Source organism: Ranitomeya variabilis, chromosome 3, assembly GCF_051348905.1.
Source record: "Ranitomeya variabilis isolate aRanVar5 chromosome 3, aRanVar5.hap1, whole genome shotgun sequence".
NCBI lineage: Eukaryota > Metazoa > Chordata > Amphibia > Anura > Dendrobatidae > Ranitomeya > Ranitomeya variabilis.
Window position 1 is genome coordinate 436,319,009 of NC_135234.1, and position 27,206 is coordinate 436,346,214.

Here is a 27,206-nt window from a genome sequence, read left to right on the forward strand (position 1 = left end):
ACAGAAATAATTATAATTTATTTAATGTGCATTAGGTCTGCAGACAAGTTGATATCACTGCCACAAAATGACAATGTGTGATATAGCGGGATGTATCATGTTTTGCACAAAATGATAATGTGGGATATGGCGGGCTGTATCACATTCAGCAACAGAAATTTTTTTTTTATGTGCATTAGGCCTGCAGACAGGTTCATATCATCGGCACAAAAAGACAAAGTGGAATACAGCGGGCTGTTGGCATTTAGCAACAGAAAAAATCTATATATTTGTATTAATGTGCATGAGCTATACACGCTGTTGAATTCCACCACCACTAAATAACAAGGAGTGATATGGCATTGTGAATCATGCTAGCAACTGCCCCCAAAAAATATTTCTTCATGCACAGCAGCTCAAATCACAGAACACTGTCACCACAGCACTAAATAACAAAGTGGGATATGGCATGCTGCTTTACATTTAGCTAGTGAAAAAATAAGATTTAGAACACTGTACTCATTCATGGGGCACAATAGAAGCAGTGCACAACACACTTGCAGGACATGTGCCCAGCTAGCTTTGTCTCTGGACCTCAGTAATGACAAAAAAAAAATCCTGGAAAGTAAAATCTTGCTTCTAACAATTCCAGCATCAGGAGCAGCCTCTCTGCACTTTCACAATGTCAAAATGGCACTAAAACAAGATGACCGCTCTTTATATGGAGACATACATGTGATTTCAGCAGCCAATGACAAAAGCCATTATGCTAGGACATTGTGGATGTTTCCTGCGCCCTTATTGGCTAGTCACAATGTCCACACATAAAGTTAGGAGAAAACAAATAACACTGTTTACAAGAATGCAGCTCCTGTGAGCGTTGCAACCCCCTCCCCTCATCAAACACGTGCCTAAAGCTCATGATACACCACCATTATTGTTGCTGAAGTGCTGAAAATACTTTTGAGGCAACATAAATATTTTCTGGCACTTTTTACCTGAATGTTACCAATTTTTTTTTAGTTTTATAACATTTTGCTTGTGTTTCCTATCACAAATCCGAATGTGGCATGTTTGTGCCGAATTTATGTTTGTTGATCATTTTCCAAAGAAATTCACTCATCACTAATAGTGAGGCAATGCTGAGGAGTCGGAGTCGTGTAGTCGGGAGTCAGGGAAATTGAGGAGTTGTAGGTTTAGCTTACAGACTCCACAGCCCTGCCTGCTATGTGCCCAAAGGAAACACCTTTATCTGGTGCATGCAGGTGTCATGACATTCTGCATAATTTCATAGGCACAAGTACCGCTGTACGAAAAGTGAGGCCAGAACAAGTAAAGGTGGCTTTAGATTGGTTGGCTGAGAGTGCCTTCAGTTCCTTTGCTTAGTCTTTCACCCTGCCCCCTGCTGAAAGTTCAAATTTTCCACCTGCGGCCCATTGGAATGTCTTCCACCCCACCTGTATTAACTTAGATAATTTCTACAATGTGATTTTCTGGATTTTATTTTTGATATTCTATCTCTCAATGTTAAAATTAACCTACCCTTAAAATTATAGACTGTTCATGTACTTGTCAGTGGGCACACTTACAAAATCAGCAAGGGATCAAATAATTACTTCCTTCACTGTATAGCTTATGTAAACTTATGGTTTCAACTATATATATATATATATATATATATATATATATATATATATATATATATATATGTATATATATATATGCACGTGGAAAACTAAATTGTAACTATAAATATCACATACACCTATATTTGCTGGTCAAAAAGATAACTAGACCAATCAGTAGTTAGATTAGAATAAAACAACACAGGAAATCCAATATACAAATTCTTTATTGAGGAAAACAAGTTGATGTGCAGAAAAAATGTAGGATAACAGGCACACACACTTAAATAATGAACATAGTAAAAACAGAGTATAAAAGATTGTATGTACACAGAAGGACCTATATTATACATGTATATTTAATGGCCTTACAGTCACATGCTACAATGGAGACCCATAGTTATATACAACTAGCTGAAGAGCCGGTGTTGCCCGGGCATAGTAACTAACTGCGGTTAGTTATAAGAAATTATAATGATTATATATAATATCTTTGTTGAAGCAAAAGGTTTTTTAACAGAATATTAACCCCTTAACGACTGCCGATACAACTTTTAACTGAGGCAGTTAAGGGGTCTTATTCCTCTTGCACCTCATGCTCATTCTTTTTACACAGCCTCCTCCTGCACATCATGCTCCTCCTTTATACACAGCACTTTTCTGCAGCACAGCTTTTCTCCTTTATAGTCGCCTCCTCTGGCAGCACCTCACACTCTTCCATATACAATTGGAAACACTTGATCCCGAGAGAAATTGCACTAATTGCAATAAAGCGTATCGTATACACAGCCTACTTCTTCTGCAGCACCACACTTTTCTCCTTTAAACCTCGTTCACACGTTATTTGGTCAGTATTTTTACCTCAGTATTTGTAAGCAAAAACTTGGAGTAAAACAATCAGAGGAAAAGTATATTAGAAACACGTCACCACTAGGGTTGAGCGACCTTTACTTTTGTAGGATCGGGTCGGGTTTCACGAAACCCGACTTTTTCAAAAGTCGGGTCGAGTGAAATCGGCCGATCCTATAAAAAAGTCGGGGTCGGGGTCGGCCGAAACTCGAAACCCAAAGCAGTGCATTGGGTTTCCAATGGTTCCCAGGGTCTGAAGGAGCGGAAACTCTCCTTCAGGCCCTGGGATCCATATTTAAGTGTAAAATAAACAATTAAAATAAAAAATATCGCTATACTTACCCTCTGACGGGCCCTGGTACTAACCGGGAACCTTCCTTCCTTAGAATCAGCCTTCCAGGACCTTGCGGTGACGTCGCGGTGACGTCGCGGCTTGTGATTGGTCGCATGGCCGCCCATGTGACCGCTCGCGCGACCAATCACAAGCCGCGACGTCACCGTGACGTCACCGAAGGTCCTGGAAGGGCTGATTCTTAGGAAGGAAGGCTGCCGGAAAGAAGTAGGGCGTGTCCGAGGGTGAGTATATACCTAATAGGAATATACTCACCCTCGGCTTCGTTCCTTCCTGATTCTAAGGAAGGAAGGTTCCCGGTTAGTACCAGGGCCCGTCAGAGGGTAAGTATAGCAATATTTTTTATTTTAATTCTTTATTTTACACTTAAATCTGAATTCCGATACCAATTCCCGATATCTTAAACATATCGGGAATCGGTATCGGAATTCCGATTCCAGATTCAGAAGATCGCCGACTTCATGGCCGACCCCACACAGGGGTCGGGTCGGGTTTCATGAAACCCGACTTTGCCAAAAGTCGGCGACTTCTGAAAATTGCCGACCCGTTTCGCTCCACCCTAGTCACCACTTCTGTGTTTTTCTCCCACTCGTGGTTTTGGCTTATAAATACTGAGGGAAAATACTGACCAAATACTGAACATTGGAATGTAGCCTAATACACAGCCTACACCTGCAGCGCCTCACTCTTCTCTATACACAGCATCATGCTCCAGCAGCACCTCACATCTCTCACTTTCCTCCCCACACCTCTCATTTTCCCCCTCACTCCTCTCATTTTCCCCCCTCACACCTGTCATTTTGACCTCACACCTGTCATTTTCCGATCACTCCACTATGTCTCCCTCACTCCTATCATTTTTACCTCACATCTCTAATATTTCCCTCTCTCTACTATTTTTCCCTCACCCTACTATTTTCCCCTCACTCCTCTCATTTTCCCCTCACTCCTCTCATTTTCACCTCACTCCTCTCTTCCCCTCACTCGTGCACTGCAACTTCCTGTTATGAGAACAGTGGTGTAATCCATAAGGCTCCTCCCTTTTCCTTGATGTCATGCCTCACAGGAGCAACTCCATTCTAGACACGATGGAGCAAGATGTGGCCTGTACCTGCCACGCACTGATAATCTGAAGGCGGCAGCCCTGATTGTAGCTCGCAGCGGCTGAGACGTCGCAGCCAGTGAGTTTAGCAGAGTGACTTTTGAGGTGAATGTGAACAGAGTACAGGGGGCTGAAATACAATTCACAATTTTCAGATTTATATTTTTAAAATAATTAAAAAACCATTCATTATTTCCTTTATACTTTGCAAATGCTTGTTACTTTATGTTGGTATATCACCTAAAATCTCAATAAAATACATTTAACTTTGTGGGTGCAAAGTGAAAAAATGTGGAAAAGTTCACAAGGCACTGTACCTACCTATCTATCTATCTATCTATCTATCTATCTATCTATTTATATACAGTTGGTACGGAAAGTATTCATACCCCTTTAAATTGTTTACTCTTTGTTTCACTGCAGCCATTTGGTAAATTAAAAAAATCATTTTTTTCTCACTAATGTACACTCTGCACCCCATCTTGACTGAAAAACAGAAATGTAATAATTTAGCAAATTTATTAAAAAAGAAAAACTGAAATATCACATGGTCATAAGTATTCAGACCATTTGCTCAGTATTGAATAGAAGCATCCTTTTGGGCTAGTACAGACATGAGTCTTCTTGGCAATGATACAAGTTTTTCACACCTGGATTTGGGGATCCTCTGCAATTCTTCCTTGCAGATCCTCTACAGTTCTGTCAGGTTTGATGGTGAGTGTTGGTGGACAGCTATTTTCAGATCTCTCCAGAGATGCTCTTTTGAGTTTAGGTCAGGGCTCTGGCTGGGCCAGTCAAGAATGGTCACAGAGTTGTTCTGAAGCTACTCCTTTGCTATTTTAGCTGTGTGATTAGTGTCATTGTCTTGTTGGAAGGTGAACCTTCGGACAAGTCTGAGGTCCAGGGCACTCTGAAAGAGGTTTTCATCCAGGATATCTCTGTACAATTCATGTTTCCTTTAATGACAACCAGTCTTCCTATCCCTACAGTTGAAAAACACCCTCATAGCATGATGCTGCCATCACCATGTTTCACTGTTGGGATTGTATTGGGCACATACTGCTTACAATTATCACCAAAAATGTCTATCTTCATCTCATCAGATCAGAGAATCTTATTTTTCATAGTCTGGGAGTCCTTCATGTGTTTTTAAGCAAACTCTGCGCGTGCTTTCATATGTTTTTGCACGGAAGGAGATGCTTTCATCGGTCCACTCTGCCATAAAGGCCCTACTGGTGGAGGGCTGCAGTGATAGTTGACTTTATGGATCTTTCTCCCATCTCCCTACTGCATCTGTGGAGCTCAGCCAGAGTGATCTTGGGGTTCTTATTTACCTCTCTCACCAAGGCTCTTCTACCACGATTGCTCAGTTTGGCTGGACGTCCTGGTTTAGTAAGTCTTCTGGTGGTCCCAAACTTCTTACATTTAAGGATTATGGAGGCCACTGTGCTCTTAGGAACATTGAGTACTGCAGAAATTCTGCTGTAGCCTTGGCCAGATCTGTGCCTTGCCACAATTCTGTCTCTGAGCTCCTTGGCCAGTTCCTTTGACCTCATGATTCTCATTTGGTCTGACATGTACTGTGAGGTCTTATATAGACAGGTGTGTGGCTTTCCAAATCAAGTCCTATCAGTTTAATTAAACACAGCTGGACTCCAATGAAGGAGTTGAATCATCTCAAGGAGGATCAGAAGGAAATGGACAGCATGAGACTTAAATGTGTCTGAGCAAAGGGTCTGAATACTTATGACCATGTGATGTTTCACTTTTTCTTTTTTTATTAAATTTGCAAAAACTACTATATTTCAGGTTTTTTTGTCAAGATGGGGTGCAGAGTGTGCACTAATGTGAGAAAATGAACTTTTTTGAATTTACCAAATGGCTGCAATGAAACAAAGAGTGAAAAATGTAAAGGGGTCTCAATACTTTCCGTACCCATTGTATGTAAGAAAAAATTCATAAATTGAGAATCATCTGTAGATTTTACAGATATTGGAACATTTTTGCAGTGGACTACAGTAAAGGCAACTGGATGAGATTTTAGAAATCTCATCAACGTGTGCTAACATTTTCCATGGGGAAATATTAGTGTTGCAGTTAAATTTACCTGAACAAAACAAATGTATATACTGTATGTTTACATAGCTTCGATTTCTCATACCACTTGACATCAACCCCTAATTTATGTGTCAAATACAATGCAAGAAAAAAATTGTTATGCTGAATGAAGAAGCAGACTAATGCTTGGCACGTCTTCTGTGCAACCTTCACTGCTTAAAGTAAAATGACAAGAAATTACTTGTAGAAGGCCTTAGAACAAGATGAACATGATTTGTTTTTATCCATCATGACCTCGATTCCTGTATCAAAATGCTGGAAATGATTTGTAAGCTTTGCAGGCTGTTTTATTATATACAGCAGTATATATTAGTAGGTGACCAGATAAAGCTGTCCTTTTTAACACTTACAATGTTTCTATTTGTTTTAATGATGAAACAGATAACATTTGGTATTTGTCATGGGATGTTGGTAAACATCAGACTAGCCATTAACATTTTTTTTAGCATTTTTCAAGTGAACCCCTGGAATATACAGCTCTGGCAAAAATTAAGAGACCACTGCAAAATGTTCAGTTTGTCTGTTTTTTTCTCTTTATAGGTATATTTTTGAAAATTTTTCAATAATTCTATAAACTTCTGCTAATATGTCTCCAAATTTCCAAGCAATAAATTTTGTATTTTTTTTCTGAAAAGGAGAAATGGTCAAAATAAAAATAACCAGTGCTTTCAGACCTCAAATATTGCAAACAAGTTCATAATCATTTAGAAACAACAATACTAATGTTTTAACGCAGAAAGAGTTCAGAAATCAATATTTTGTGGAATAACCATGATTTTAATCATGCTTTCATGCATCTTGGCATGCTTTCCACCAGTTTTTCACACTGCTTCTGGCACAAAAATTTAAGCAGTTCTTTGTTTGATGGCCTGTAACTATCCATCATCCTCTTGATTACACTCCGAACAGGGCTGGCCTGAGAGATTACGGCGCCCTAGGCGAAACTATTTTGTTGCGCCCCTACTACTTTTAACATACCTCCCAACTTTTGAAGATGGGAAAGAGGGACAAAGTTTGCGGCGTGCTAAGCATGCCGCGGCAAATTTAACACCACGCCTCTGACCACACCCATTCATAACTAGCCACACCCATATCCACGTCCCAACTACACCCATTTAGCACTGCTGATCACACTGTTTCATAAAGAATAATTATAAACAAAAAATATGACCACACAGTGCTCCATACTGTATAATGGCCACACATGATGCTCCATACTGTATAATGGCCACACATGATGCTCCATACTGTATAATGGCCACACATGATGCTCCATACTGTATAATGACCACACATGATGCTCCATACTGTATATTGGCCGCACATGATACTTCGTACCGTATAATGGCCACACATAGCTACTCCTACACACGCGGCTGCGCTCCGTACACACGCGCTCCACTCCATACACCTCGTACACATTTAGCTCCGCTCCATACACCTCATACACACACGACTCCGCTCCGTACACCTCATACACACACGGCTCCGCTCCATACACCTCATACACATTCAGCTCCGCTCCATACACCTTTTGCCTTTTGAAAAGATTTTTTATAATTTTTTCTATTTTTTCTCTGGCGCCCCCTTAGGGTCGGCGCCCTAGGAGGCCTCCTAGTTTGCCTATATGTTCGGGCCGGCCCTGACTCCAGAGGTCATCAATGGGGTTCAGGTCTGAAGATTGGGCTGCCCATGACAGGGTTTTGATGTGGTGGTCTCTTAATTTTTGCCAGAGCTGTACTTCCTGGTAATGACCAGAAGTCCTGGCCTAGTGTGAAAAGTTCAGTGGATTCAAGGTACAGCAGAGGTTAAGAGGCACTAAGGGACAGCGAGTAGTAGAAATAGTCAGCGAGTTGAGAGATGATTATTATTTTTTTTTTAACGTTTTGCTGGCCCTTTACAGTTCAGCAAAATGGAGCCATCTGGTCGCCTTATTGCTGAATTCATACAGAGAGAATTGCAAACAATCCATATACCAGAGAGGATGTATTTTTGTAAAACACAAGAAGGCTTCAATTCCACTTAAATAAATTTGCCGATCTCCACTCTGGACATCATTGGGTAACGTGCTGCAGAATATGTTAATATTACTGCTGGGCTTCTTCATATTCTTTTGGATTTTTCTTCAAATAAAAAGTGAACTTTGAGCTAATACAAAATGTATTATTCCTGAAAGGTATTTCTCTAAATAATGAAAATGGAAAAATTGGTTTCTGTTTCATATTAAACCTTAATGTATTCTAGTTATATTTAAAAAAAATATTCACACATTATTTGCAAAAGTTAATAATAAGTAAACTTTTACAGTGGATATAAAAAGTTTACACATTAAAATGACAGGATTTTGTAATGTAAAAAAGATTACAGCAAGAAGAATTTCAGAACATTTTCCACCTTTAATGTTACCCATAATGTGTACAAATCCATTTTAAAACAATCTGAAGTAATTTGGGAGTGGTGAGGCACATGTAATATAATTAACAAGATTAAAGCAATGTGGTTGCAAAAGTAAATAAGGAATAAGGTTGTGTTCAGAATCAGCCAATCACACGGAAACTTATGCTAAATAGTAATCAGTACACGACAACCGTCATTTACATTTATTCTGATTTTCCTGCTCTTTTCTTAGCTGCATGTTGCAGAAAAAGCCATTGTCTGTGAATAGGTAACAACAAAGTAAAAGGATCTCATTGCTGAAATGTATCAGTCAGGAGAAGGGTGCAAAAAAGATGATGTATTATTATGCACATATAAAGGGGCCCCTTGAGAAAGCAAAGGAAAAATCCATGCAAAATGCGCATTGGAGTTTGGAACCACCCGGTTTTATGCATTGTACTTTCTTCTTCCACAGGGTAAGATGGGTTTACTGTTCTCTAATTAAATATTTAATTGCTGCATTGCGGTCCGGCATTATAATACAAATGGTCTTTATGATATAATTAGCACTTGGCATTTTTTTTTGTGTTGACTGGCACTGTATATATTTAGCATTTATATCAAACTATTTATATCAAACTATTTATGCTCATTCATTTTGTGAACATTAAAACATTTTAAATATGTAGTATAAATAGCAAAGTTTTGCAAACCTTAATTCCAAGTTCAATGTTTTCACCTCCATAAACATCCATTCCAGGATCCAATAGACCAATCTCTCCAAAGAATTGTCTGTTAACAACAAAGGAGCAGCCAATCATGGCAGGAGTCCTAAGAAATTAAGAAGAAAACATACAGTAAGTATATTTTGTAGTATATTAAGTTCATGATGTACAGCAGTTTCAATATGTAATGAAAATTCAATTACAAAATGCTGAAAGACTAAAAACACTTGTATGTCCATCTAGTTCAGTCTATTCTCCTTCAATGTTAATCAAGAGAAGCCAAAAAATCCCTTTGTGGCATTTGTCAATTTTCTTCATTTTTAGAAAATAATTCTTCATGAAAAACTTCACACAAAATACTTGTATATCTCAGGCTGTATAAGACAACATGCTGCTACTATGTAATCACCTTTAGCACTTAGAATTACAAGAAACACCATGCAAATAGAGAAGCAAGTGAGAAATATCAAATACAGCCAAGTTTAACCCCTTCATGCCGCGGCCCTTTTTCGTTTTTGTGTTTTCGTTTTTCGCTCCCCTCCTTCCCAGAGCCATAACTTTTTTATTTTTCCGTCAATATAGCCATGTGAGGGCTTATTTTTTGCGGGATGAGTTGTACTTTTGAACGACATCATTGGTTTTACCATGTCGTGTACTAGAAAACGGGAAAAAAATTCCAAGTGCGGTGAAATTGCAAAAAAAGTGCAATCCCACACTTGTTTTTTGTTTGGCTTTTTTGCTAGGTTCACTAAATGCTAAAACTAACCTGCCATTATGATTCTCTAGGTCATTACGAGTTCATAAACACCTAACATGACTAGGTTATTTTTTATCCAAGTGGTGAAAAAAAATTCCAAACTTTGCTTTAAAAAAAAAAAAAAAAAAAGTGCCGTTTTCCGATACTCGTAGCGTCTCCATTTTTCGTGATATGGGGTCGGGTGAGGGCTTATTTTTTGCGTGCCGAGCTGATGTTTTTAATGATCCAATTTCGGCGCAGGTGCGTTCTTTTGATCGCCCGTTATTGCATTTTAACGCAATGTCGTGGCGACCAAAAAATTTTTTTTATCGCTACGCTCTTTAGCGATCAGGTTAATGCTTTTTTTTTATTTGATAGATTGGGTGATTCTGAACGCGGCGATACCAAATATGTGTAGGTTTTTTTTTTTTTATTGTTTTATTTAGGATGGGGCGAAAGGGGGGTGATTTAAACTTTTATATTTTTAATATTTTTCACATTTTTAAAAACTTTTTTTTTTCACTTTTGCCATGCTTCAATAGCCTCCATGGGAGGCTAGAAGCAGGCACAGCCTGATCGGCTCTGCTACATAACAGCGATCATCAGATCGCTGTTATGTAGCTCAAATGCAGGTGTGCTGTGAGCGCCGACCACAGGGGGCGCTCACAGCTACCAGTGATCAGTAACCATAGAGGTCTCAAGGACCTCTATGGTTACCTTTTTGATGCATCGCCGACCCCCGATCATGTGACGGGGGTCGGCGATGATGTCATTTCCGGCCGCACGGCCGGATGCGGTAGTTAAATGCCGTTGTCTGCGTTTGACAGCGGCATTTAACAGGTTAATAGCGGCGGGTGAATAGCGATTTCACCCGCCGCTATTGCGCGCACATGTCAGCTGTACAAAACAGCTGACATGTCGCGACTTTGATGTGCGCTCACCGCCGGAGCGCACATCAAAGCAGGGGACCCGACATGCGCAGTACATGTACGGCGCATGTCGCAAAAGGGTTAAAATGGCAAATAACGTGTTAAATTTTCACAGAAAGATATCTCATTTAAGTTTATTACGATAACATTATAGAAGCCATTGACTGATGCCAGGTTATGTGTCAAATTGCAATTTTCAGTGTTGAGGTCTAACGGACGTTTCTCCTTGTAGAGAGTGACATACCTGCTGCTTACAACAGGTGGCACTACAGAGTTCAAGTCCTCTTCCTCTATGAAGAGTCAATTTGCATATTAATTTTCAGTACTGTGTTATTTCAGTTAAGCTAAACTTGGCTACATCTGTATAAAGTCCAAAAAAGAAGAGAATGTCCAGCTTCACCGAATCCGTAAAAAAGAGTTTTCTTTATTTACAAACTTTAAACGTGGAGGATACAGACTTCAGCACGAACCATATGGGTAAGAATCTCAACACGTTTCTGGAGACTAAGCTCCCTTAATCATGACCATGGTGCAGCTGGACATTCTCTTCTTTTTTGGACTTTATACGCCTGGACACAGCGGGTCCGTGCTCCCAAGGTTTGGTTTATGCATCACGGGTGAGCTGGTTTATTTTCCTTACATCTGGATATGACTGCTTTGCTAAGAAATTGAAAGCTACCATCATTGTCCTACACATCAACCTATAGCTGTCATCTAAACACCAGCAAACAGACAAATGTTGAACTTTGCAATATAAATGTTATGTTTATTAAAACATCACATATAGAGAGACAAACATCTAGATGGATACTTGTTATTCAGAAAAATCTATATGAAAATTGTAAAATGTAAGACACACCTTTGACACACAATGCACAAGTGGAACAAACCTGTAATAGAAGTAAGGGCATGCAAACATTGGGGATTACCCGCAAGTTCTTATCAAAGTATATATAGGTATATATAGGTAACATGATTATTGAAGATCTACTGTAAATACAACTCCGTCTACTGCTGGCATACAAAACCCAAAAATTCTTTCACCCAGTAAGCTTTGTTCAGGAAGGATGAAGGGGAACTTTTCTAGTTCTAATACGCACGAAGAGCAGTAGATCACTTGGGATATGCTAGGGTTACTCCTCTTCATTAGGGTTCATAATTTTGGGTATTGCTGCTGAAGCATCTTATGTTTTTCCTTGACTGGTTGCAAGTAAAAAATTTGGATTACTTATGTTTCTTTAAAAAAAAAATAAGAAAAATGGATGACATACATTGGCAAATACAGATACACAAGATGAAAACAGATAAAAAAAAACAGATCCAGCATACTGATAAAAAGTCCTTTGTTGCAGATGCAAACTAGACATCGATGTCTGAGCAATGCCTTACAGATTTCTGTATTGAGACATTTTTCTGCATTATGGTCTATCTATCTATCTATCTATCTATCTATCTATCTATCTATCTATCTATCTATCCCCATATCTATCTATCCATCCCATATCTACTAATCTATCTATCTATCTATCTATCTATCTATCTATCTATCTATCTATCTATCTATCGCATCTATCTAATTTGAATGATAACACCAAAACTTTACTCATGGTTAGTGTTTAGGTGAAGCCATTTATTGTCAAACTACTGTGTTTTCTCTTATTAAATCATAATGACAACCCAAAACATCAAAATGACCCTGATCAAAAGTTCACATACCCTGGTGATTTTGGCCTGATTACAAGCACACGAGTTGAATGGGTTTGAATGGCTACTAAAGGTAACATCCTCACCTATGACCTGTTTGCTTTTAATCAGTGTGTGTGCATAAAAGCTGAGTGAGTTTCTAAGATCAAGACAGAATCTTGCATCTTTCATCCAGTCACTGATGTTTCTGGATTGTGAGTCATGGGGAAAGCAAAAGAATTGTCAACGGATCTATGAGAAAATGTAGTTGAACTGTATAAAACAGAAAAGGGATGCAAAAAGATATCCAATGAATTGATAATGCCAGTCAGCAGCTTTCAAACTGTGATTAACAAATGGAAAATCAGGAGCTCTGTAAAACAAAACCACGGTCAGGTAGATCAACAAAAATGTCATCCACAACTGCCAGGAAAATTGTTCGGGATGCGAAGAAAAACCCACAAATAACATCAGCTGAAATACAAGACTATCTGAAAACTAGTGTTCTGGCTGTTTAAAGATGCACAATAAGGAGGCATTTGAAGCAAAATGGGTTGCATAGTTGAGTCACCAGAAGAAAGCCATTTCTATGCAAATGCCACAAAATATCTCACCAACAATATGCAAAACAGTACAGAGACAAGACTCAAAACTTCTGGAACAAGATCATTTGGAGTGAGGAGACCAAAATTGAAATTTTTGGCCACAACCATAAACGTTACATTTGGAGAGAGGACAACAAGGCCTATGATGAAAATGACACCATTCCTAAGGTAAAGCACGGAGGTGGATCGCTGATGTTTTGGGTATGTGTGAGCTACAACAGCACAGGAAGCTTGGTCAAAGTTGAAGGAAAGATGAATTCAGCTTGTTATCAGCAAATACTGAAGGCAAATTTGCACTCATCATCCCGTAAGCTGAGCATGGGACGTACTTTGACGTTCCATCATGACAATGATCCAAAACACAAGACCAAGTCAACCTTTCATTATCTACAGCAGAACAAAGTGAAGGTTCTGGAGTGGTCAGCTCAGTCTCCTGACCTCAATATCATTGAGCCACTCTGATGAGATCTCAAGCATGCAGTTCATGCTAGACAGCCCAGGAATTTACAGGAACTGGAGGCTATTTGCCAAGAAGAGTGGGCAGCTTTACCATCTGAGAAAATAAAGAACCTTGTCCTCAACTACCACAAAAAACTTCAAGCTGTCATTTATGTTAGAGGGGGCAATGCACGGTATTAAGAAATGGGGTATGTAGACTTTTGATCAGGGTCATTTTGATGTTTTGGGTTGTCATTATGATTTAAGTAGAGAAAGCACAGTAGTTTGACAATAAATGGCTTCATAAAATCACTAACCATGAGTGGAGAAAAAGTTTTTGGTGTCATCATTCATATTCTTTGAATAAAGGCCAAGAAAGGAAAAATTCTGCCTGGGTATGTAAACTTTTGAGCACAACTGTATCTATCTATCTATCTATCTATCTATCTATCTACCTATCTATCTATCTATCTATCTGTCCCATATCTATTATCCGCTATGATAGGCAGATGAGATGGATAAATCTTTGTGCTCTCAAAATATACTTTTCCTGATTTCAAATAAATGTATAATGATCATCACAATTGATTAACATAGTTTTTTTTAAATATCACATTTTGCAGTAGTGTTTTATGTGAATGTACGCTATGGCTGTGTCATGCAGGCTGCATTCTAAAGCAAGAATACTAAATACATTCGCTTTCACTAAATATATTAAAATTAAATATAGAGCAGCATCAATTGCCAGTTTTTAAGTGAAAATAGACAGTCTTACCAAGTTAGCATGTTAAAAAATTAATAATCCCACAATAGAAAGATATGCAAAGGTCTGATACATGATATTTTAAAAAATTAATAGGATTGTGTCATCTCTATATTTCCTACTTTAATCTATATACTAAAATACTTTTTTTTTCTATTTTCTGTTTTCATCTTCAGAATGTATATGTTTCTATTTTTTGCACAAAATGAAGGTTCAGTCGAAACAGCCGTTATGAGCTGGGATAAGCACATTTGCTTCATAGAAGTAATTTAGCAAAGAAACCTCGGTCACAAAATAATTATTAAACTTCTAAAGAAGAATATTGTGGGCATACTTTGTGATATTTGTATAGATCATTGTGCAGGAAAAGGAAGGGAACAGGACCTGAGTTACCAACTGTGAATGATGAAATCCTGTGGTATCTTTATATAGTAGAGATGAGCAAATCAATTTGTTGCAGATCAAATTTGTGTCAAATGTTTAGGAATTCACTGTAAATGGCAAACTTGAACAATTTGTGATTTGATTTGTAAGATTGACCAAAATGGCCACTGTCATTTTACACATTGCAGAAGATTTCATCAGCAAGAGAAGACATGTGACTACGAGAGAAGAAGAGTGGTCTTCTCAATAAGCATAGCTAATCAAGAGGAACTATCATAGCCAGTGCGAAAGCAGAGGGAGGGAATGCAGGCAACACTTTTGTAGTGAATCTGGATCATGAGAGAATTTCACAACTCATGGCTTTGCAACTGTGATAGGGAGAGAAAGCAATACAGCACTCACTTACAGATAGTGTGAAACAGTACATCAGTAAAGAACATTTATTGTTGATTTTCTCATAACCATACGTATCAAGGCTGCATTTAAGTTAAAGTGCTTGAAATTAAAGTAAAATAAGTGAGCTTGATAAAGTTCTAGGAAACCTCAAAGTTTATGCACGTCTATTCAGAGTATTTGGAGTACCGTATTTTTTGGATTATAAGATGCACTTTTTTCCCCCAAAATTTTGGGGGAAAATGGGGATGCATCTTATAATGCGAATGTACCTTACCTGTACTATTGCTGCAGGCCACAGGCTGGGATGAAGTGGTGTCCAGCGGTGCTGTGGGTGTCCAGCGGTGCAACTGCGGGTGTTCGGCGCTGCTACTCAGTGCTCTGCGGATGTCTCTGGTGCCCGGCGGTGCTGCGGGCATTTTTGGTGGTGCTACTGCAGGTGTCCAAGGCTGCTGCCTGGTGGTCTGCTGGTGTCTCCGGTGCTGCGGGTGTACGGCCTGTGCTGCCTGATGCTGCTGTGGCAGACTCCAGTGCTGCCGGGGCCCACCCCACAAGTCCCATGGTTTCATGTGTGGTGGACTTCTGAAAAATGGCCATCGGAGCACTATCCAGGCACCCGCAGCACCGGAGACACCAGCAGAGCACCAGGCAGCAGCACCAGACACCAGCAGCACTGCTGGACACCCCTCCATCTCAGCCTGTGGCCTGCAGAATCACCCCACTACTGCCTCCTCCAGCAGCGACCCTGGGTCCCCCTTCACCACAGCCACCACCTCCGGTAAGCAATAAGACGCATGGATTATAAGAAGCACCACCATTTTATTAAAAAAACATTTTTTCTTATTTTTCTCCTCAAAATTTGCAGTGCGTCTTATATTCTGCTGCATTTTGTAAATCAAAAAATACGGTACTTAAAATTTGCCTTAATTTGATTCACCACAAATCATATTTTTGGAAAATTTGGTGAAGTTGGCAAATTCTAATTTCAAAATATTTTTTCATCTCTAATATATAAAAGTTAATTGTATTAAAATTCTTGTGGGATTGTAACAAGAAACTGCAAAATGACCACAGCAGAACAAGAGGCTTTTTGTGAGACCTTAGTGACCAGTGCAAAATCTGTAATGTGATATTTTTTTCTCTAGTATAGCTACTTAAAGAAAAATAGAAATGTAATTAAAATATACCTAACACTAAATTTAATGTATAACCATTATGTAATGTTTGACAATGCATTCCGTTAAAAAAAAGTTTTCGATATGTCTGCTTTCATACTGGAGTTCAGCTGAGATAGAAGCAATGTTACAAAATATTTATTTCTTAATCTTTTGAATCAGAAAAAAAAGGTTTCTATGAAATGCAGCAGGGAAATAGATATTGCCATAGGTCTACAATACAAGCTTCACTTTTCCCTTTAGAGACAATGAAAGTAAAGAGAAAGAAAATTTGCCAAAATCCCATAAAGAACTACTGAAGCTTTCCATCCAAAAACATGCATATAAAAGTAATTTTATACACTCATCATACTTTATAATCACTTAATTACTTTTTCATTTTAAAATTAAAAGGCCACAATATAAAATACTGGAACTTTTTAAAGTATGTCTTGAGTAATTACCGAGGTCCTTTATCACCATGTTAACCTCAGATGCCCTTCTCTTTCAGCTTTATAATTTCTTTTCATTTATACCAAGATAAGGTAATTGAAGCAATTATGTTCAACTGCTGATATTTTCACAGTAAGATTTAAAGTGACAATAGTGTAAGAATGCAGCCGTGAATAAGAATGTAAGCATGTGAGAAATGATCACCCCCATCAACATACATTTCACAGAAAGTTGCACTTACTAAGTGCCCAACCAGTTATGTAAACCTTTTAATATAAAAACCATCGATCTTGATGGACAATGTACATGAAACAATGAAGTAACAATAATTTGATTATGCGGTGTATTTGCTATTTTTTAATTCCAAATTGTGTATTATTTCAAATAATAACAATGGATACTATAAGGTTTAAGCCCTTAGTGACAGAGCCAATTTGAAGCTTAATGACCAGGCCAATTCTGATCACTGTCATTTTATGAGGTTATAACTCTAGAACGCTTTAACGGATCCCGGTGATTCTGAGAATGTTTTTTCATGACATATTGTATTTAATGTCACTGGTAACATTTCTTCGATATTACTTGCATTTATTTATAAAATAAAATGGAAATATGGCAAAAAAAATTAAAATTTAGCAATTTTCAAAATTTTAATTTTTATGCCCTTAAATCAGAGAGATATGTCACACAAAATAGTTAATAAACAACATTTTCAACATGTCTACTTTACTTCAGCACAATTTTGGAAACAAATTTTTTTTTGTTAGGAAGCTTTAAGGGTTAAAATTTGACCAACGATTTCTCATTTTTACAACAAAATTTACAAAACCATTTTTATAGGGTCCGTCTCACATTTACAGTCACTTTGAGGGGTGTACATGACATAAAATACCAAAAACTTACACCATTCTGAAAACTACACCCCTCAAGGTGCTCAAAACCACATTCAAGAAGTTTATTATCCCTTTACATAGTTCACAGAAAGTGAAGCAATGTGGAAGGCAAAATCCCCAACACACCCCTATCCCTAATGCCAACCCTAGCCACAAACCTAACCCTAATCCCAACCCTAATCCCAATACACCCCCAACCCTAATCACAACCCTAACCATAACCCTAACTCTAATCTCAACCCTTGCCCTAATCCCAATCCTAACCCTAATCCCAACTCTAACCCTAACTTTATCCCCAACCCTAACCCTAACTTTAGCCCCAACCCTAACACTAACTTTAGACTAACTCACTTTAGCCCAACTGTAGCCTTAATTGGAAAATGGAAATAAATACATTTTCTTTATTTTATTATTTTTTCCTAACGAAGTGGGTGATAAAGGAGGGGTTTATTTACTATTTTTTTTATTTTGATCACTGTGATAGAGTCTATCACGGTGACCAAAGTGAACCAATAGGAAAAATCTTCCTATTGTTGCCGGGTGCCGGCCAGCAGATCTCGGCGGGTGCACTGCGCATGCGCCCGCCATTTTCTTCCCGGAAAAAGATGGCAGTGCCCATTGGTGAAAGCAGGAGGGCCGGGGAGCATCGGGAGACACTGTTAAGTATTGACGACTTTATTTCTCTCTCCTCTGATGTGCGATCACATCAGAGGAGAGAGAAATTAAATGGCAAATTGCGCTCACTGGTAAATGGTTAATACCGGCGATCTCAACCCGGGGGGGGCGGTAAAAACCACCCTGAATCATGTTCTCTGTGGTCTCGGCTACCACCGACAGCCAAGACGCCAGAGAAAATCTGATTCTGGGGGCGCTATACACTTTTTTCACAGTGCTGTTAACGGCGTTGTGGTTTAAGTACTCTTAACTACCACCATTAAAAGGTGTATTGGCGGTCGTTAAGGGGTTAAGGGGTTTAAAAATTATACAAAATGTACAACATTACTCATTATGTATTTATAGTCAGGAACGAATACAGTGTTTCTTCAGGTTATTAAAGACCAGCTTCATAATATTTTAAACTTACAATAGTATTTTCCTAAGTCATATAAAATAAAATTAATGGATCTTCAATAAAATATTCACTCCATCATTGTGATCATGCCACTAGTTAAAGGGATTGTGTCACTTTATAATTTGGAATGATCGGACCTGTAGAGATTTGAGTTCTGGTACTCGACCTGAACTTTAGTCCAAAGTTTGGTTCGGGTACCAGGACTGTACCCAACCTTGAAACAGAACCCGAACCCCATTGAAAACAACAGAGACCCAAACTTTGGATCTGGAAGAAAAAAAAATATCTCTCTCCTCCCAGGACTCCGAACATTGCAACGGGCTGCCATGGAAAGTCTATATTCGGCGTTTAGCACTGGACACTAACTGTCCGGAACGAACATCAAACTTTTAAATTCGGGATCCCTCATCTCTACTTATAATCAGTTTTCAATTTAAGCACAACACCTTATTTCTAAACTGTCTCTGAGTCCCTATTCATTGATTGACAACAATGGCTTTACAGGAGCCAGAGATTGTCACAATATCGATGAGTGTTAGAAAAACCTTTCTCCTTGAGCTGTGTTGTTACCTGTTCTCCACATGTACTGATACTCTGACAACTGCTCAATGACCTATATTTTAGTGAAGACATTGCCAACTACAAGATGGGGTCGAGATAACTAGAAAATACGCAGAAAGGGCCCAGTCACTCACAGAGTGAACCAAGAGCCCGATTACCATATTAAAATGAAGGGTGATTTCTTAAATATAGGGCAACAGATTTTAACAGTAAAGGTAAGATTTTTCTGAGGACAAAGACCCCTACAGGATGCTGTGCCTAGTTTAAATGGGTATTATGAGCTGACAGACTTATTTTAAAGGGAACCTGTCACCCCGTTTTTTCAGTATGAGCTAAAAATACCGTTAAATAGGGCCTGAGCTGTGCGTTACAATAGTGTATTTTGTGTACCCTGATTCCCCACCTATGCTGCCGAAATACCTTACCAAAGTCACCGTTTTCGCCTGTCAATCAGGCTGGTCTGGTCAAATGGGCGTGGTGACATGGCTGTTTCTTCCCCCAGATCTTGCTTATCTTTCCGTTGGTGGTGTTGTGGTTTGCGCATGCCCAACTGCCGAATCCACTGCGCAGGTGAAGAAAAAGAGAGCGATCTGTGCTATTCCCCTGGTTATCTGTGGGGGCGGCCATCTTCCTGAGGCTGCGCATGCGCAGATGGAGCGCTCTGCTGCCCGGGGCTTCAGGAAAATGGCCGTGGGATGCCGCGCGTGCGCAGATGGAGATCGCAGTGGCCATTTTCCTGAAGCTGAGTTCGCATCTCAGCTTCAGAAATATGGCTGCTGCGATCTCCATCTGTGCATGCGCGGCATTCCGCGGCCATTTTCCTGAAGCCCCGGGCAGCAGAGCGCTCCATCTGCTCACGCGTGGCCTCAGGAAGATGTCCGCCCCCATCGATAAGCAGGGGAATAGGGCAGATCGCGCTCTTTTTCTTCACCTGTGCAGTGGATTTGGCACTTGGGCATGCGCAAACCACTACGCCACCAACGGAAAGATAAGCAAGATCTTGGGGAAGAAACAGCAATGTCACCACGTCCATTTGACCAGACCAGCCTGATTGACAGGCGAAAACGTCGACTTTGGTAAGGTATTTCGGCAGCATAGGTGGGGAATCAGGGTACACAAAATACACTATTGTAATGCACAGCTCAGGCCCTATTTAACGGTATTTTTATCTCATATTGAAAAAACGGGGTGACAGGTTCCCTTTAAGTGTCTGTAATTGACCACAGTTAAGAGTAAATTAGCACATCACAGCAATACTGACCTGAGACGTAAGAGACTAGCATCCCCTGACAGGTGACAATCCTACAGCTGTCAGCTGTACACTACAGCTGGCAACTTGCTGCACCAGCCTTGATCAGTGTTGACACAGTCTATGGTCATTTAATCCCTTTAATGCTGCTGTCAATAGTGACTACAGCATCTAGATGGTTAACAGAGTGTGGGGACTTCTGCTTTAACTCAATTGGTGCCCTGATATTTTGATTGTGTGGTCCTGTTATTTGCCATGGCAGTTCAAGGCCAAATAATGGCCTTTGAGTCTGTCGGGTATATAGCAGCTTGTTCAGAAGTTATCAAAATTTATGTGGTAAAAATAAACTTTTTCATTCATGTCATGCCCTTTTGCATTAATTCCTGAAAAGCACTTGATGAGTTCATGAACTACTTGTAAGCAATTTTGAATATGTCGAGGGGTGCTGTTTTCAAAATGGTATCACTTTTGGAGGTTTTCCAAATTCACTTCAAAACTGAACTGGTCCCTAAAAAAATAAATATTGTAAATTTCCTTGAAAAAATGAAAAATTGCTGCTACATTTTTAAACTTTCTAAAATGCTATCAAAATAAAACAATATTTTCTAAACAGTGCTGATGTAAAGGAAACATGAGGAAAATGTAATTTATTAATGTTTTTTTGTGTGGTATGACTATCTGGGTTAAAGGGATAATCACTGAAAGTTTGAAAGATGCTAATTTTTTTACAGTTTTGCAAAAATTCTGATATTTTTATAAATATACATAAAACATATCAACTTATCATTATCATAAAGTATGATATGTGACGAAAAACAATCTTAAAATAAATGGGATGTGTTGAAGCATTCCAGAATTACTACTACATAAAGTGACACTGGTCACATGTTAAAAATTGGCCGGCTTACTAAGGGTTTAAAAGGCATAGGAATTTGAACATTAAAGCCTTATCATAGAGAAATTTCCCGCAAGGCGACAGCGTTGAACAACTTCATAACTGAGACATTGTGGTTCCTCAGGTATTAGGATATATTCAGTATACGCTGCAGATTGGATGCTGCATACAGCTGCAGCATCCAATCCACAGCGGTCAGATGTTACAGAATAATGGAGGCGATTTTAAGAAATCCCATCTCCACTCTGCGGGCACGGACGCCTTCGGCTTCCCTACATACACTGTGTTCCAAATTATTATGCAACTGACATTTTTCTCGGATTTTCCTAAATGGTTGGTGCAAATGACAGTCAGTCTAATAAAAGTAGAGAATACATCGAATTTTATTGCAGAAACCTCCCAATGATAACAGTATAATCTCCAAAATGAATAAAAACTTAAAATGCACTGTTCCAAATTATTAGGCACAGCAGAATTTCTAAACATTTGATATGCTTTAAAGAACTGAAAATGCTCATTTGTGGAATTAGCAGCATTAGGAGGTCACATTAACTGAATAAAAAATCTATTTAACTCCAAAACATCCTAACGGGCCAAGTTACATGTTAACATAGGACCCCTTCTTTGATATCACCTTCACAATTCTTGCATCCATTGAACTTGTGAGTTTTTGGAGAGTGTTCTGCTTGTATTTCTTTGCATGAAGTCAGAATAGCCTCCCAGAGCTGCTGTTTTGATGTGAACTGCCTCCCACACTCCTAGATCTTTTGCTTGATGATACTCCAAAGGTTCTCTATAGGGTTGAGGTCAGGGGAAGATGGTGGCCACACCATGAGTTTATCTCCTTTTATGCCCATAGCAGCCAATGAGGTATTCTTTGCAGCATGAGATGGTGCATTGTCATGCATGAAGATGATTTTGCTCCTGAAGGCACATTTCTGCTTTTTATACCATGGAGGAAAGTTGTTAGAAACTCTATACAGTATACTTTGCAGAGGTCATTTTCACACCTTCAGGAAACTTAAAGGACCCTACCAGCTGTTTCTCCATGATTCTGGCCCAAAACATGACTCCTCCACCTCCTTGCTGACGTTGCAGCCTTGTTGGGACATGGTGCCATCCACCAACCATCCACTACTCCATCCATCTGGACCATCCAGGGTTGCTCAACGCTTATCAGTAAACAAGACTGTTTGGAAATTAGTCTTCATGTATGTGTGGGCCCAATGCAACCATTTCTGCTTGTGAACACTGTTTAAGGGTGGCCGAATAGTAGGTTTATGCACCACAGCAAGCCTTTGAAGGAGCCTACACCTTGAGGTTCGAGGGACTCCAGAGGCACCAGCTTCAAATAGCTGTTTGCTGCTTTGTAATGGCTTTTTAGCAGCTGCTCTCTTAATCCGATGAACTTGCCTGGCAGAAATCTTCCTCATTATGCCTTTATCAGCATAAACACATCTCTGCTCAGATACAGCCACAAATCTCTTAACACTACGATGATCACGCTTAAGTTTTCGGGAAATTTTGAATGTTTTCATCCCTTCACCAAGGCATTGCACTATTTGATGCTTTTCGGCAGCAGAGAGATCCTTTTTCCTTCCCATGTTACTTGAAAACTGTGACCTGCTTAATAACGTGGAACATCATTTTTAAGTAGTTTTCCTTTAATTAGAATCATCTGGAAAACCAATTATCACATGTGTTTAAGATTGATTTCAGTGATCCATTGAGCCCTGAGACACAATACCATCCACGAGTTTATTTGAAAAACAAAACAATTAAATCTTTATCACACTTAAATCCAATTTGCATAATAATTTGGAACACAGTGTAAACAGACATGCGGCGCATCTTTTTCAGGAATAAGACCTGAATGGTCAAAACGCATCGGTTTGGGCCACCAGGGAACCCCTTTTCACCATGCATATAGTCCAACATCAGTTTTAAAACATGTTTCCGATTGTTATTTTTAATTCCATGATAATTCACGCTGGAGATCACTCTTTTTTCACATTTTGCTATGGACAACACCTTTGATCAGGGCGTGCGTGAATGAACATTGGATTTCTTCTGAGACAGGTGAGCTGACTTTTTTCCTATTTTTCACCTACCCTCCATGTATATTTAACCCCTTACTGACCTCGGACGGGATAGTACGTCCGAGGTCAGCTCCCCTGCTTTGATGCAGGGCTCCGCGGTGAGCCCGCATCAAAGCCGGGACATGTCAGCTGTTTTGAATAGCTGACATGTGCCCGCAATAGCGGCGGGTGAAATCGCGATTCACCCACCGCAATTAACTAGTTAAATGCCGCTGTCAAACGCAGACAGCGGCATTTAACTACCGCATACGGCCGGGCAGCCGGAAATTACGTCATCGCCGACCCCGTCACATGATCGGAGGTCGGCGATGCTTTATAATGGTAACCATAGAGGTCCTTGAGACCTCTATGGTTACTGATCTCTGGCAGCTGTGAGCGCCACCCTGTGGTCGGAGCTCACAGCACACCTGATTTTCTGCTACATAGCAGCGATCTGATGATCGCTGTCATGTAGCTGAGCCGATCGTGCTGTGCCTGCTTCTAGCCTCCCATGGAGGCTATTGAAGCATGGCAAAAGTTTTAAAAAAAAGTTTAAAAAAATGTGAAAAAAATAAAAAATATATAAAAGTTTAAATCACCCCCCTTTCGCCCCAATCAAAATAAATCAATAAAAAAATCAAACCTACACATATTTGGTATCGCCGCATTCAGAATCGCCCAATCTATCAATAAAAAAAAGCATTAACCTGATCGCTAAATGGCGTAACGAGAAAAAAATTCGAAACACCAGAATTACGTTTTTTTGGTCGCCACGACATTGCATTAAAATGCAATAACGGGCGATCAAAAGAACGTATCTGCACCAAAATGGTATGATTAAAAACGCCAGCTCAGCACGCAAAAAATAAGCCCTAACCTGACCCCAGATCACGAAAAATAGAGACGCTACGAGTATCGGAAAATGGCGCTTTTTTTTTTTTTTGCAAAGTTTGGAATTTTTTTTCACCACTTAGGTGAAAAATAACCTAGTCATGTTAGGTGTCTATGAACTCGTAATGACCTGGAGAATCACAACGGCAGGTCAGTTTTAGCATTTAGTGAACCTAGCAAAAAAGCCAAGCAAAAAACAAGTGTGGGACTGCACTTTTTTTGCAATTTCACCGCACTTGGAATTTTTTTCCCGTTTTCTAGTACACGACATGGTAAAACCAATGATGTCGTTCAAAAGTACAACTTGTCCCTCAAAAAATAAGCCCTCACATGGCCAAATTGACAGAAAAATAAAAAAGTTATGGCTCTGGGAAGGAGGGGAGTGAAAAACGAACACGGGAAAACGGAAAATCCCAAGGTCATGAAGGGGTTAAGGACCATTTCGCACAATAAACCATTACATTTTAAATAAGACATAGAAGCTTAATTGGGGGATCAATTGCAATCAAAGAAAAAGGGGCATATAGCTAAATCAAACTGGAAGTGTGGTTTTGCTATTTGTCATCTCTGCTTAGCTGTGGGCCTTCACCCATTAACCGCTATCCAGAGATCTGGACTGCACAGGGCTCCCTGGTTTACAACCAGGAAGTGGCTGTTGGCCAGTGGAGTAAGCCAGCAGAAAAAGCATGACACTTGGTCACATCCAGGAGGTCAAAGTCAGGAACACAATTGCAAATCAGGTAGTCAAAATATAACCTATTGTCAGGATTGGGAAACTAACAGGAAAAATCAAATCAGTCAGTGTTTCAGGAGCATAAAGCACAGTAAGTATAATTTATAAAGACAAACCCCTAGGGGTGTAAATAAGGAAGTGACTAGCACATCAATGACTTCCAGCAAAGAGATAAATAAAAATGACAAATAGTTTCCTGCAGTAAAACAGATGAATTGGAATAAGGACAAGAAGTCTCAGCTATCCCAATTTAAACTGAGATCCAAGTGGTAATGTTTCTGTAGGGAGGCGGAGCCAGGGCAGTAGTCATGGCCATTAGCAATCCCATTATCACTCTCCGGCCTTCCCCCTCCATACAAACATGTGTACCTCTCTGAGTACCTTGGTGCTGTTCCTCTGCACCATCAGGGTCTTCCCAGGATGGGACAGTTACCTCTGCAGACAATTCCAAGAACAAAGAGCCACAGTCCGGTTTAGTTTCAACTTCAACATGTTTAAACTGCAAATTGTCATCCAGGGCAAACACTGTTACAGCATCAGACACCGGTATCACTGACCCTTGCCTGTCACTAAGCCTGCGTTTGGGACTGTCCATACTATACAATCCCTCATTGTCCTCAATGTCCAGTATTTCTGCCTTCCGTGTGGGCATTCCCAGCCGTTTCGCCCAGATCCTGAGAATGGCGGCCCACGCAAAAACCTGCCACAACTTGGCGCACTTTCTCCCACTTTGCTCAGCCTTCTTCTGTCCAGCAACTGTAGTCCCACTATTACTACACTGCTGTTCCTGTAGTTGCTGTACTCTCTGTTCTTAATTCTGGCCCCCTGGATTCTATTGCTGGACTAAACAGGAAAACCTAATTTTCTTATCCCACCATTCCCCTCCCACTCTATCTATTCCCTGTGATATAGCTAGTATCTATGGTGCCCCAATCTAGTGGCCAAATTGGGGCACTACTCCCCTAACACTACACGGACCCTGGGCACTTACTTTCCCTAACAACAGTACATGTACATTTATGGAAAAAACATATTATACATTAGACAAATATGTTAATGCAGAGTAATACGCTTTATGCGTAGCAGTACTCAATACGAATAGTGATAATACATGAAGCAATGCAGGAGTATCACATGGTACATGAACAGAGGTTAGGGGTGAAAAAGGAACAATACTATTATCATATCCCCTACATTTCTCCTTGCGAAGAGACATGTCAAGCCTGGCATGCCAAGGCAAGGAGACTTTTAAGCCTTGCAATGATGCTCTGGGAAATTAAATATGCCAATTGTCTCTTCAGAGAGGAAGAGAACTAGAATTATATTGCCGCCTATTGGAAGTAGCAATCCTAAAAGTTAATATTGACCTTTTAATGAGCCTTGCCACATGACTTAGGATAAAAGCCAAAACCAGAATCTCAGTTTGCAGGAACAGTGTTTTGGGGTACTGCCCCTCATCAGTACAAAGTGTGAGATCTGGTTTGGCTGGGTGAGAGGCATCTGACTTGGACCCACTGACTAACAAATGTGTCACCAAGGTCCCTTTATGCCTTATTCTTTTTTTTTTGCAGCTTCTCTTAGTTGTAGAAGTTGCAACATTTAGTCCACAACTTTCAAAAAAGCTGCAAATTTATATAAATAAGAATCATGTTAACTGTAAATCAGCCTGCTTTAGAAACCAAGAAATAAAGATTGCGGTTTAGACTCTGCTCATTGTGGCATATTAAATAACCATTATTATTAACAACAGAGTTCTTATTCAATCAAATTATTTGTTTTCAATTATCTTATATTATTCTTGGCTTTCTTATATGAGTAGAATCTTTTATTTAGCTTGCACTGGAAGCATAAGTAAGACCAGATTAATTGGCATCAGACTTTGGCCCTTTCCTTTGTATCCATTTCATAAAATATATTAGCTTCCACATTTCTAGTCCTTGACTAAGAGAGAGCACAGCCTGAGAACAAAGTAGGAGGATATAAATCTCTGGCTTCTCACGAGATGAACATCCTATTTTTTTCATCAGATAAAATTGCTTCTGATATGGAAAATATAATTTTAAGCCATATTTTAATAATTCATTGCAAGTATTGTTTAATATTGATAATTTAGTAGACATTTCCACCTATAAAAAATAAGCACATTAGATTATTTTTGAATTGTGTTTCT

General features: G+C 39.5%; 1 protein-coding gene across 1 annotated transcript in view; it reads right to left on the reverse strand.

Moving 5' to 3' along the window:
* GALNT17 (polypeptide N-acetylgalactosaminyltransferase 17) overlaps positions 1 to 27,206 on the reverse strand; it is an 828,236-nt gene that overhangs the window by 160,403 nt on the left and 640,627 nt on the right. The window contains exon 6 of the mRNA XM_077296430.1: positions 9,115 to 9,232. Coding sequence (XP_077152545.1) covers positions 9,115 to 9,232 — 118 coding nt within the window. The remainder of the gene's footprint in view (positions 1 to 9,114; positions 9,233 to 27,206) is intronic.